The sequence below is a fragment of the Grampus griseus genome (genome assembly GCF_964374135.1).
Source record: "Grampus griseus genome assembly, chromosome: 10".
Classification (NCBI taxonomy): Eukaryota; Metazoa; Chordata; class Mammalia; order Artiodactyla; family Delphinidae; genus Grampus; species Grampus griseus.
The window spans coordinates 37,176,656-37,189,346 of NC_139004.1; the positions used below are offsets into that span (position 1 = coordinate 37,176,656).

The 12,691-nt window shown below is 43.3% G+C and overlaps 1 protein-coding gene across 1 annotated transcript; it reads left to right on the forward strand.

The window, feature by feature from the left end:
* Positions 1 to 11,932: 11,932 nt before the first annotated feature.
* On the forward strand, positions 11,933 to 12,088 carry LOC309828838 (large ribosomal subunit protein eL39-like; the record flags this gene model as incomplete). Its single annotated transcript, XM_082664416.1, has 1 exon — positions 11,933 to 12,088. The coding sequence occupies one exon, from the start codon at positions 11,933 to 11,935 to the stop codon at positions 12,086 to 12,088; it is 156 nt and encodes a 51-aa protein (XP_082520542.1).
* Between the last annotated feature and the right edge of the window lie 603 nt (positions 12,089 to 12,691).

Sequence of the window (12,691 nt, forward strand, 5' to 3'; positions counted from 1 at the left end):
GAAAGAAAAAGAATAATTATGCTGTTGATGATATCAAAATAGTGTAGCATTTTATAGAACATTTACAGAACATTTATATTCATGTAACTTGGAAGAGACAGGCTGGCTCCCAGCTTCTTCCTAAACCTCTTCTCAGCCACAAGATCCCTTCCTGTCACAAGCCTGAAGCCAGCCTGACACATAAAAGATGATAAATGTTCATCAAAAATGAGTGTAAAGCTCTCATTCCCAGCCCTCCCCACACTTGCCCAGAGGCTCTGCCATAATCTTTCCAGCATTGATCTTAGAGCAAAGGGAGGTTGGAAGGTAGGGAACCCCAGAATTGCACCCCCTGCTCCTGGTCTCTTTTCAGCCTTCCCTAGCATGTCTTTTACTTTATTTTATTTTGTTTTTCATTTTTAAAAAAATATTTATTTATTATTTGGTTGCATTGGGTCTTAGTTGCAGCATGGGGACTCCTTAGTTGCAGCTTGCAGGCTCCTTAGTTGCGGCTCACCAGCTCCTTAATTGTGGCATGCGAACTCTTAGTTGTGGCATGCATGTGGCTCTAGTTCCCTGACCAGGGATCGAACCCGGTCCCCCTGCATTGGGAGCGCGGAGTCTTAACCACTGTGCCACCAGGGAAGTCCCTTACTTTATTTTATTTTTATTATTTTTATTGAAGTATAGTTGATGTACATTCCCTAGGATGTCTAGATTGCTGCTGATTGCTTGCCACATATTTCAGAATTTAAATTACAAATACACCCAGATAAAGCTTTATTCTCCAGATAAAATTCTGTAGCTTGCTTCATGAGCTTTCATTGTTTGTTTTTGTTTTAAACTTTAAGGGGCAGGGCCAGCAAATGAGGTTATAATGTGTTCATTTATGAACTATAACCTGTTCATTTCAGGTTATAGTTTATGGCTCTATTCAGGTTATACTTCCTTTCATTCACCATGCTGTGTCCTGGGAAAGTTTAGTCCTCTTAAAGTGTGTTACAGAATCAAAAAGATTGGGAAACACTGAATCAGCAAAGAGGAATTATGTGTGTAAGGAAACTGAGAAGGCTGGTGGCCACATAGTGGACTTTAAGAGGATTCACAACTATTCTTAACACTCTCCCCGCACAACCACCACCAAATAACCCCCACAGAAACCCACGCAGGTTACAGAACAATGCAGGTATGATTTATTTTTCAAATATGTAAGTATTATACGTGTGTGCATATGCCCTATATACATACACACACACACACGTGCGTGCGCGCACACACACACATACACACACACACACACACACACACACACACACATATAGACTCAGAGAAATAGTAGGAAAGCTTATATACCAGAATAATAGCATTTACCTCTAGGTGGTAAGATGAAGATTTCTCTTTTTTTGGCTATTTGTTTCTCTGTATGGTCTAATATTTTATAATTACATTTAATGAAAATTAATGAAAGTTCTTTTTACTGAAGAGCCAAAATAACTTGGGTTTAAAACTTTCATTTTAAATTGGTCCATAATTACTTTCCAATACTCATCAGTTGATTATCTAATTTCTCCTAGTCTGGGGATATGTCACATGACAACTGAAGTTTGTGAGTTAGCTGAGAGCATGTGAGTAATTCTATTCCCCTGGCACTGCCCGCTCCCCCACCAAATACCTTTCTCCACATGCAGCAGTAGCTCCCCCGACAGCACACGCAATAATTTTCACTCTGTAGTTTTCTCTGGAATTTACCGGATTTATAAAATGTAATTGTAGCATTTAGATTTTTTTTTTTTGGCCGCACCGTGTGGCATAAGGGTTGTGCCCTGACCAGGGATCAAACCCGCACGCCCTGCAGTGGAAGCGTTGAGTCTTAACCACTGGACCGCCAGGGAACTTCCCTATTGTACCATTTATTTATTAGAAATTTTAAAATTTTATTTATTTATTTTTGCCTACATTGGGTCTTCATTGCTGCACGTGGGCTTTCTCTGGTTGCAGCGAGCGGGGGCTACTCTTTGTTGCGGCAGGTGGGCTTTACCATTGCGGTGGCTTCTCCTGTAGCTGAGCATGGGCTCTATGCATGCAGGCTTCGGTAGTTGCTGCACGCTGCCTCGGTAATTATGGCTCATGGGCTCTAGAGCACAGGCTCAGTAGTTGTGGCGCACGGGCTTAGTTGCTCCGTGGCATGTGGGATCTTCCCAGACCAGGGATCGAACCTGTGTCCCCTGCATTGGCAGGTGGATGCTTAACCACTGCGCCACCAGGGAAGCCCTATTATAGCATTTAAAGTAAGTGGAAACTGGATACAGAGAGGTTTAGTAAGTTGCCCGAGGTCACACAGCTTGTAAGGGATGGAGATGGGATTCAAACCCCAAGTCTGGCTCTGAAGCCTGGTGATAACTTGAGTGGAAAACAGTAATGCTCAGAAATTTTAGCCATTTGGAAAGACTGCCTTTGATGTCTCTGGGTGTGTGTGTGTTTTTTCAGCTCCCCACGTTCCTCCGGGAACCCTAAGGAACAAAGTGTCACGTGAACAGTGGTCCTTCCTCGCTGCGACCGGCCTCCTGAGTCAGCTCAGTTCCTGAGCCTCCTTTTCTGATTTCAGCTCCACCCTCTTCCCCCCTCGGTGGCGCCTGAACTTCCATGCCTTCCTCAGTGTATTACCTTATTTGGTTCTCGGGCCCACAAAGAAGTCGGGAAAAGGATCCAGGCCAGAATAAAAGTATTGCTTGTGCAGCTAGTGGGTGAGAAATCTTTATTTTAGTGACCCTGGCTTGTGCTCTGAAAGTCACAAATACAGGGAAGCAAGTTTAGTCTCAAAAACAACCACAAAAAGCAACTGAAGAGGGCAGAGTGGAGGTACCAATGTCACAATTTCTAATGTGTGCTTTTTTTTTTTTTTTTTTGCCACACTGCACAGCTTGTGGGATCTTAGTTCCCTGACCAGGGATTGAACTTGGGCCACAGCAATGGAAGCGCCGAGTCCTAACCACTGGACCGCCAGGGAATTCCCCATTTAATATGTGCTTAATTCTGTGATTAGAAAGAGATTTGTCTTTATTCAGCTCCTTCATGGCTGTCTTTCTTTCTTTCCTCTTTCTTGTGTTTCTAGAGTTTATACACCAATGCAAGGAAACTCAAGCCCAGAAAGTATAAAAAATTTTAGGTAGCTGGTGCCATAGTTATCATAATTTAGCATATGCTTATATGTTGCATGAATAACATTTTAAACCCGGTTCAGAGAGTCTCTCTCTCTCTCTCTCTCATCTAATTTTTGAAACTCTCTGAGGTAGATGTTCTTATTTTATCTGTTTTATGTTTTCTTTTTTTTTTCTTGGCCGCACCGCATGGCTTGAGGGATCTCAGTTCCCTGACCAGGGATTGAATCCGGCCCAAGGCAGTGAAAGCATCGAGTCCTAACCACTGGACTTCCAGGGAATTCCTATTATTATCTCCATTTTATAGATTAAAAAACTGAGTCACAAGAATTTAAGTCACTTGCCCAAGGTCCTAGAGTTCAGAATTACCAAGCAAGGCTTGCCCCTGCAGTCAGGATACTAACCATAGGCCCATTCTACTTCTGAGGCACCCCAGGGATCTGGAGGCCTTTATTTTACTTGACCTATTATATTTCAGCCTGTTAAGCCCTTACTCTTGCATTTCTGTCTCCTCCCAGTTTTGCAAGTTCCCAGCTCTCTGGCTCCTCCTTCTCAGTGCCCTTCAGAGTGCTTCTTTCTCCACTGCCTACTAATGCAGGGAGCCCTTAGAATTCCTTCCTGGTCTCTTCCTGGCTCCCTGTATGTGTCTGTCCATGAGGAACCTCCTCTACTTTCAGGACTTAAGTTCTTTGCTTTATCTTTGGTGGGGTGATTATTCCTTCATGCCTGAACCATACATCCAATACACATGCTTCCTTCTTTTATCCCTAATGTACTTCAGACCTCCAATTCACTATCTTCCCATCCTGTGCCCCACATCTGACTCTCACTGCTTCCCGGCCACTCTTGATTGACCGTGAGTCGCACAGCCTTCATTCCGGCCTGGCCTACTGCCTAGTCATCTTGTCTTTCCTTTCCAGAAACAAGCTGTGTACCTCTGCATTCAGCCTCCTTTGCCTGGTATGCCCTAGTTTGGGTTTTTCAAACTTTTGATCCCAAGAGTAAGAAATACATGTGACCTCACAACCCAGTACCCACAAGTGCATGACCCCAAGGGTAGGCAGCATCTAGGCTGTCTCAACAGTGGTCGACAACACCATGTACATGTTCAAGTTAGAGTATAGGTGCCAGGTCACACCAGTGAGAATTCCAATCCATTTTGTGTCCACACCCAGGGCAGTTATTCAAAATATTTAACGATAGTTCAGCCTGGACCCTAGCTAATCAAAACAGTCATGGGAGGGTTATGAGAGAAGAGACTGGGTGCCAAGGTGGGAAGAAGACAGGCACTGGGGTATGGGTGGGGAGTTCACAGAGCAGCAGCTATTTATGGAAGAACACAGATGTATTTGAACATTTTAGCAACTGCTACCTCTGTTCCAGAGCCTTCCAGCTGAACGTCAATCACTCCATCTACCCCTTAACTTCTGTGTCCCTCACTGACTCCACCATCTAAACCCACTTTCAGGTTCCTGGCTTTTCTGCCACTTGCTACTTTCTGCCCCATCCTTGCTCGGAAAAGAGCCCAGGAGGTCAGCCCTAATTAATTCTAATTTCTGAAAGAAAAGCAGCCTGCTCAGACAGAAGTCAGTGAAGGGTCTTTCCTGGCAAAGGAAAGTATTCCAGGCCTGTTGCGCCACAGTGTTCAGCTTCCGCCTCACCCCAGCAGGTGCTGGGAAGGGCAGCACAACAGCCTGTGAGACACTCAGGGTAATGACCCTGCTGTCAGGGAAGGAGTTAATGGCGGGGAGATGAGATGTTTCTCAGTAAATCTGAGCACGTTACTAGGAAGCAGGCGCCCAGTACAGGCATACTGTGACAAGTCTTCAAAGTACCTTGGCAACCAAGACTTTTATTTTAGAAGCAAACTCTTATCAGGATTTTTGATTGTTGGCTGAGATTGAGACCTTAAGCAATTTCCTTAAGCTCTTTTGAGTCTCATAGTCATATCTTTCATATTGCAAAATAGGAAAACAAGAATGACCTACTTGAATCAAAAAGGTATATAAAAAAAAAAGGTATGTAAGGATTAAAATAACTCTTTGTTTTGAAAACTGGCAATTAAAGTGAAGGAATTAAACATTTAACCTCCTTTCTAATGGGCACTATATTTAGGGTAACTACATAATCTCAGTTTATGAGAGAAAGTTCTGTTTTACTAAAGAATGCCAGCTAATCAATGCAGAAATAATAAATCAGCATTTTGCAAGCTCTAATGAATTTGGTTCAAGCAAATATTGTGAACTGCTGTTAAAATCATTAGGTAATCCCCCCATTAGAATGGTTAAAATTAAAAAGCCTGTCCATACTAAATGTTGGTGAGGATATGAAGTAATTGGAATGCTGGTGGGAACGTAAAATGTACAACCTCTTTGGAAAACAGTTTAGAGATTTCTTTAAAAGTTAAACAGGGACTTCCCTGGTGGCGCAGTGGTTAAGAATTGGCCTGCCAATGCAGGGGACAGGGGTTCGAGCCCTGGTTGGGGAAGATCCCACATGCTGCAGAGCAACTAAGCCCGTGCACCACAACTACCGAGCCTGCAAACCACAACTACTGAGCCCACACACCGCAACTACTGAAGCCCGTGCTCTCTATAGCCCATGCTCCGCAACAAGAGAAGCCACCACGATGAGAGGCCCACACACCACAAGGAAGAGTGGCCCCTGCTTGCCTCACCTAGAGAAAGCCCGCACACAGCAAGGAAGACCCAACGCAGCCAAAAAATAATTAATTTAAAAAAAAATTAAACATATACCCACCATATGACTCAGCCATTTCACTCCAGGATAGTTACCTAAGAGAAGTGAAAGCATACGTCCATACAAAGACTTATACATGAATGTTCACAGCAGCTTTGTAGTAGACCAAAAAGGCTCTTTGAAGAGAGCCTTTCAGCCATCCCATCAGCCATCTCAACAAAAGAAAAAAATAGAGATGAAATTATCCAGGAAAGGTAAGAGGAAGAGCCTCTTGTCTACTGGAGTGAATTCCCATGACATGCACAGGAGGCCCACAAGACTCTTGAGAATTTTATACTAGCAGAAACATTGACAGCTTGAACTGAAAGGGACAAAAAGAAGATAAAATGAAAGAAGTTGTACCCCCAAAATTCTCCAGACAGGAAGCAGGCTTATAAAACTACTTAGCTGTAAACATGTGCACCTTTCAGGAAAAAGGAAGGATGGCTCAGAGGATGGCGCTTCAGATCCAGATGACAGAACTGAGAGGCATAGAGAATTATTCCCAGGCCTTGAAGCCTTGTATACTTCTTTTTTTGTTTTTAATTAATTTATTTTTTTGGCTGTGTTGGGTCTTCGTTGCTGTGTGCGGGCTTTCTCTAATTGCAGCGAGCAGGGGCTACTCTTCGTTGTGCTGTGGGCTTCTCGTTGTGGTGGCTTCTCTTGTTGCGGAGCACAGGCTCTAGGTATGTGGGCTTCAGTAGTTGCAGCACACGGGCTCAGTGGCTGTGGCTCACGGGCTCTAGAGCACAGGCTCAGCAGTTGTGGCGCATGGGCTTAGCTGCTCCGCAGCATGTGGGATCTTCCCGGACCAGGGCTTGAACCAGTGTCCCCTGCATTGGCAGGCGGATTCTCAACCACTGCATCACCAGGGAAGCCCGCCTCGTATACTTCTAATTGCTTTGCTTGTATTCACTCAGGTTTTCAAACCTTTTGGGTGGTGACTCACCATAAGAAATACATTTTACAAAGCAATGCAGCACACTCATACATACACGATGGAAGCCAAAGATTTCAAAAAATCATTACCTACCCTGACTGTGTGCAATGCATTCTGATATCTTCTGTTAGATTGTATTCTGATTCTATTTCATTTTCTTAAAAAAATGCAGTTAACCCATTAAGTTGATTTCATGACCAACTGATGAGTCTTGACCTGCAGTTTGAAAAACCCTTTTAACTTGTTTAATATATGTACAGACACACACACAAACTCCTATGAGGTAGAAACTGTTATTGTACCCATTTTTCAGAAGAGGAAATTCTGGCACAGAGAGGTTAAATAACTTGCCTAAGCACACACAGGTAGGGATAAAGTGGGAGAACCAGGATTCTAACCCAGGGAGCCAGCTTCAAAGACAGTCCTTTGAACTACTCTCTTACAAGGCCTCTCTTATCCCACCTGCCACATGGTGGTAAGTGAGTATCTGCTGATAGATGTTTCTGATTCTCCAAAGGAGTGATTCAAGTGGTATTTGAACAGAGTGCTCTATTAAGATTATTGGAGTGTTCAAGGTTACGGCAGATTTAGGGAGCAGAAGTTATATTTTCTGACTCATATTTCATAATCAACAATAGTTCTCTGTGAAGAGCGTAGACTTCCAAGTCAGATAATTCTGAGTTCACATACTGGCTCCACACCAGGGACAGATCCAGTCTTTGTGGGAACTGAAGCTTTATGCAATTTTGAAATCTCTTCCTAAGGAGAAGAATAGAGCTCATGTATTCAGAATTAAGTGCCGCGCCTTGAAAGGGACCCATGTAAGAGAGGGCCCTGTGGCTTAAGCTTCCTTAGCTTTCTGCTTATTTGCCTCTGTCTGCCCTTTATTAGCCCTTTATTTCTTTTCTTTTTTACAAAATTTTAAAAAATTTATTTATTTTTTGGCTGCATTGGGTCTTCATTGCTGTGCGCGGACTTTCTCTAGTTGCGGTAAACGGGGGCTACTCTTCATTGTGGTGTGGTGGCTTCTCGTGTAGCGGAGCATGGGCTCTAGGTGCGCGGGCTTCAGTAGTTGTGGCTCGCAGGCTCTAGAGCACAGGTTCAGTAGTTGTGGCGCGTGGGCTTAGTTGCTCTGCAGCATGTGGGATCTTCCCGGACCAGGGCTCGAACCTGTGTCCCCTGAACTGACAGGCAGATTCTTAATCACTGCGCCACCAGGAAAGTCCCTAGCCCTTTCTTTCTGACACTCGGTTTTCTAATCTCTGAAATAGGTGTAGCAGTTCCTATTTCTCATGGATGCCAGACGATCAGCTGAAAGGACCTAGCTGAAGAGCCTAGTACAATGTTCACTAATTAGGTACTCAATAAGTAATTGTTAATGCAATAATAATAATTAAAAAATAGAATACTTCAATTAGAAAACAGTTTTTAAGCAAGGTTTTGAAATAAAAACACGATATGGAGAAAAAGTATTTTGTCAGTGCATTTACACCTCAGCTCTGTAACTCAGCTCTCCCTGGAGTCCAATTATTTTGGTTTCTCCAAAGCCCTCTCTCCAAAGAGAAGTATAAGTGAGAATAAGAAAGCAGAGTATTCAAAAACAAAGGCAGATATAGAGAGCGTATCATGGGAGAAAGTCAGCTGCAGGGGCCCCCAAAGGCCAGATTTCCACTGTGTGGATGTCAATAAGAAGAAAAAATATTGAACTGTTTAAGATCTTTCTCAATAAACCAAAAAGGGGCATTCAAGGTGCATTTTGGCGTTGAGAGAGGAGGCAGCTGGACAAACTCCATCCTGGTAGAGTCAAGTTTTAGTCACCTGTATTCAGACATTTTATGCTTGTTTTTCTGCTGTGTCCTGAGGGATTATCAAAAAGCAAGAGGCCTCTGGAGTTGGCTTCCTGCCCCTTGGAGAACCAACAGTATTTGCAGAAACGCATGAGGTCACTTTGCCTTCCAGTTACATCTTATATTCTCCTCTCAGAGTTTGAGATTCTAAAAAAAGGAGGTATGTTAATATAGAGTGACATGAAAATATAACAGGAGTCTTTCTCAAACGTGTGGCTTCTCTTGGTTATCTGTGGGTTTTTTGTTTCGGGTGACTGTTGTGTCATTTAGGTAAAAAATAATAAGTGGGAATGTGTGGGAAGAGAAGGGTCAAAAGATGGTAGGAAGTAATTAGATTAATTCGATAATTAAGGGGAGATACGTGGGTGATTATTAAGTTTCTTGCTAGCTACATTTAGGCATAAGCACATGTTTTATTTTTCTTAATATTTACAAATGACTCATACCCTTTGTAATTCAGCAATCACAGACTCTTCCCATTTTTCCCCAGAAATTCCTCTGTGTAAAGCTGAAGATGAAACAGCCCTTCTTTTTCTACTCACTGGCAAAACGATTTCTTTCCTTCTGCCATATCTATTTATCTACTAAGGGCATCAGGTACTTCTGGATTCATCTATTGCCTCCAAACCCCTATTTCCCTCTATTGTGATCCACAGTACTATGTCAGGAGGGTACTTTGGAATATTAACTGGTGGCTTTTGTCCACAGGATTTTCTTTTCTCCATGGCCTTCACCCCCATTCGGTGAACTAAATTTTTGTTGTCTCAACTCAGGGAAGGGTGGACCCATCTGAAAGAGGAGTCTTTTTCTGGCTTTGGGAAGCAGAAAGGACTCATGTACAGAGACAACACTGAAGGTCTGCAAGAGTCTACTGGACCTCTAGATGAGATCAATGTTCCCAGACTTGAGGAAGAGTGTGGCTGGGGAGCTTGTACATTCCACACAAGGCCCGGTGCTGTGCCCCCGTAACTGGACCAGGCCTTCTGGGGTGGAGTTAGGAACCAGGATGATAGGAGTGCCCTGATAACTGTTTTTGTGTCTTCGATGGTTGCTAGGGAAAATTTCATACAAAGAGGCTGTGTGACCACTATCAGGCCACCCTCAGAGACTGCTGCTTTAATCATTCCTAATGATCACTTTGGACAAAGTCTGGAAAAACATAGGGAAAAAAATTTAAATATGTGAGGAGGATGAAGGGAAGCATTCAGATCCCTTTAAACTAGCATTCATGAGGACTGTGACCTCTCGGTACATTTCAGCTTGGCCAGCATAACAGGTGATATTCAGGAGCAGAAAGCCACTCTCCCCCATGTCCTGTCACCACCAGAGTCCCTGGAAATTAGATATGACTCAAAGGAAAATCTAGGGGTGTAGAGTGACCCTACACATCTAATTGTAATCTGTGATAATGGCTAGTCAGGCAAAGCACAGGAAGCCGTGTGGACTGGTCTGTGCAGAGAGGGAAGGGCACCCTGAGCTGAGACCCGAAGGGTGAGATAGAGGTAACTAGGTGTTTGTGAAGGTAGAAAGAAAATACAGTCCCTGGGCTGGCAATTACCCAGTGAGCTACCCAGAACCACTTATGAAACAGTGTCGTGAGGCAAAGAGCAAGGAAAGGAGAAGGGACTGCTCAATAGCAGCAGATGCTGCAGAAAAGTCAAAGCAACATGAGGACCGTTGGATTAAAGAATACGGAAGACATTGTGTAGACTTTGTCAAGAATAGTTTCAGCAGGTTGTGGGGAGAAAAAAAAATTGCAGGAGGCTGAGATGTGGGGGGTGTAGAAATAAAGATGGTAGAAATAAACAGACAAATTTTCATGAAATTTGGCTGTGAAGGGAATGGTAAAGGGCAGTAGTAGGAGCTGGATAGGGAGTCAAAGGAAGAGGCTTTTAAAAGGTTGGGGAACCTTTGAACATGTGTAAACATTGATAGGAAGCAGCAAGTAGAGAGCAGGTAAAGAAGAGAGGATGGAGAGGGGGGACTCTCATTAGCAAAAGACCCCTGGGGAACTAGGAAGTGACACGAGCCAAAGCTCAGGTAGGAAACTGGCCTAAATAGGAGGAGAAAAGGCTGGAGAAATCGTAGATTTGGTGGCAGAGGTGAGGGAGCTGTCTAATGGCCTCTGTGAAGCGGGAGGAGATAGGATCTGCTAATTGGGGTGGGTCAGTGGATGGGAAGGGTTAGTAAAATCAAAGAATTGAAAAACATAGAAGAGATCTGAAACAGCTAGTAGAGTCGGTACAGATTCCCGACGTGCCAGCAAAACCTTACATCCCAGTACCTTTATTTCTGTTTTGAGCTCTCATTCCTCTAGGTGGCAGAGGCTTCATCTCAGTCAGTTCAGGAAGAGATGACAGGGAGGCAGTTGGATTCATGGGTCTGGAGCTCAGAGAGGGATATGGGCTGATAACATCCATCTGGGGTTCATCAGAACACAGTGTTTGTCTCTGGAGTCCCAGGAGTCATTGACATGCCTCAGCGAGAAATAAGAGGACAAAGAGCCCAACTTGGGGGAAAGGCCCAGTAGAGGAAGAAGAATCAGCAAAGGAAACTCAGAAGGTAGGAAGAAAAGCAGGAGAATGTCATGTCACAGAACTAAGAGAAGTGAGTATTTGAAGTGAAATAAGAGGTCAACTAGGATTAGGATTATAAAATATTCATGGATGTCATGTCTTCTTTCTTTGAGTTGGGGCACAAAAAAAAAAAAAACAGATAGAGGATATAATCATAATACTACTATTTATTGAGTATATAGTGCCTGATTCTGTCATTCAACCAACCAATCAGTCATATATTAACTGAGTGAGTATGACTGTAGAGAAGTTTTCTTGTTATGAGGGCAGAGCTGGGGACTGCCCGGGCTAAAAGCTGCTAGTGGTCACCAGAGCCTCAGAGAATGAGGCAGGTGTCAAAAGCTCGGTGCTTAAATAAAAATGCTACATTAGTTTGTTCAGCTTCAGTAATGAGGAGCAGGTGGAGAGAGAGAGAAAGGAGCTTATTGTAAAAATTAGGAGAGGGAAAAACTTATTCTAAAAATTAGGAAGATTAAGCTTTGAGGGGAGTTCCCTGGCAGTTCAGTGGTTAGGACTCTGCGCTTCCACTGCAGTGGGGCCTGGGTTCAATTCCTGGTCAGGAAACTAAGATCCTGCAAGCCACGTGGCATGGCCAAAAAAAAAAAAAAAAAAAGAGAGATTAAGCTTTGAGGATCTTGAAGCAGTCTGAAATTCAACTTTAAGATTTAGGAGGTGAGGACTCTGCTCTTCACCATGTCTTCTCACAAGACTTTCAGGATCAAGCAATTCCTTGCTAAGAAACAAAAGCAGAATCGTCCCATTCCCCAGTGGATTCGGATGAAAACTGGTAATAAAATCAGATACAACTCCAAGAGGAGACGTTGGAGAAGAATCAAGCTGGCTCTATAAGGAATCGCACATGAGATGGCACGCATATTTTTTCTGTATCAAGTCACTTGCTTCTTACCATATCACTCTGAAAACATCACTATCTGGATAGCTGGATGTGTTTTATTGGGAAAATGATTTTTCTCTTTGTTTCTATGTTTCTGCACTAGTAGGTTGGCTCAGAAAAAAATATGTGAGACCTTTTGTTGGAAAAAAAAAAAGATTTAGGAGGTGAAAACTGTGAGCTTCTGTTTGGCACAAGTTCGTCCGTAGGCACTGATGCCTGCTCTGTTTGCACAGAAATGGAAGCACCCTGAGAGAATCTCGTGCCTATAACAGAGTGCAACTGAAAACAGGACTTTAGGGATTAAATCAGGTTATGAATGGACGAATGGAGTTCACTGTTAAAAAAGAATGACCCCTTTCATCATCATCATCATTATTATTATTATATTATTATTACAGGATCTTAGTCCCTCCACCAGGGATTGAACCCGGGCCCTGGCAATGAAAGTGCCAAGTCCTAACCACTGGACCGCCAGGGAATTCCCTAGCGACCCCTTTTAGATTAATTTATTTTGGTATATCCATCACTGAAAATTATACAACCCTTAAAAAAAGAAT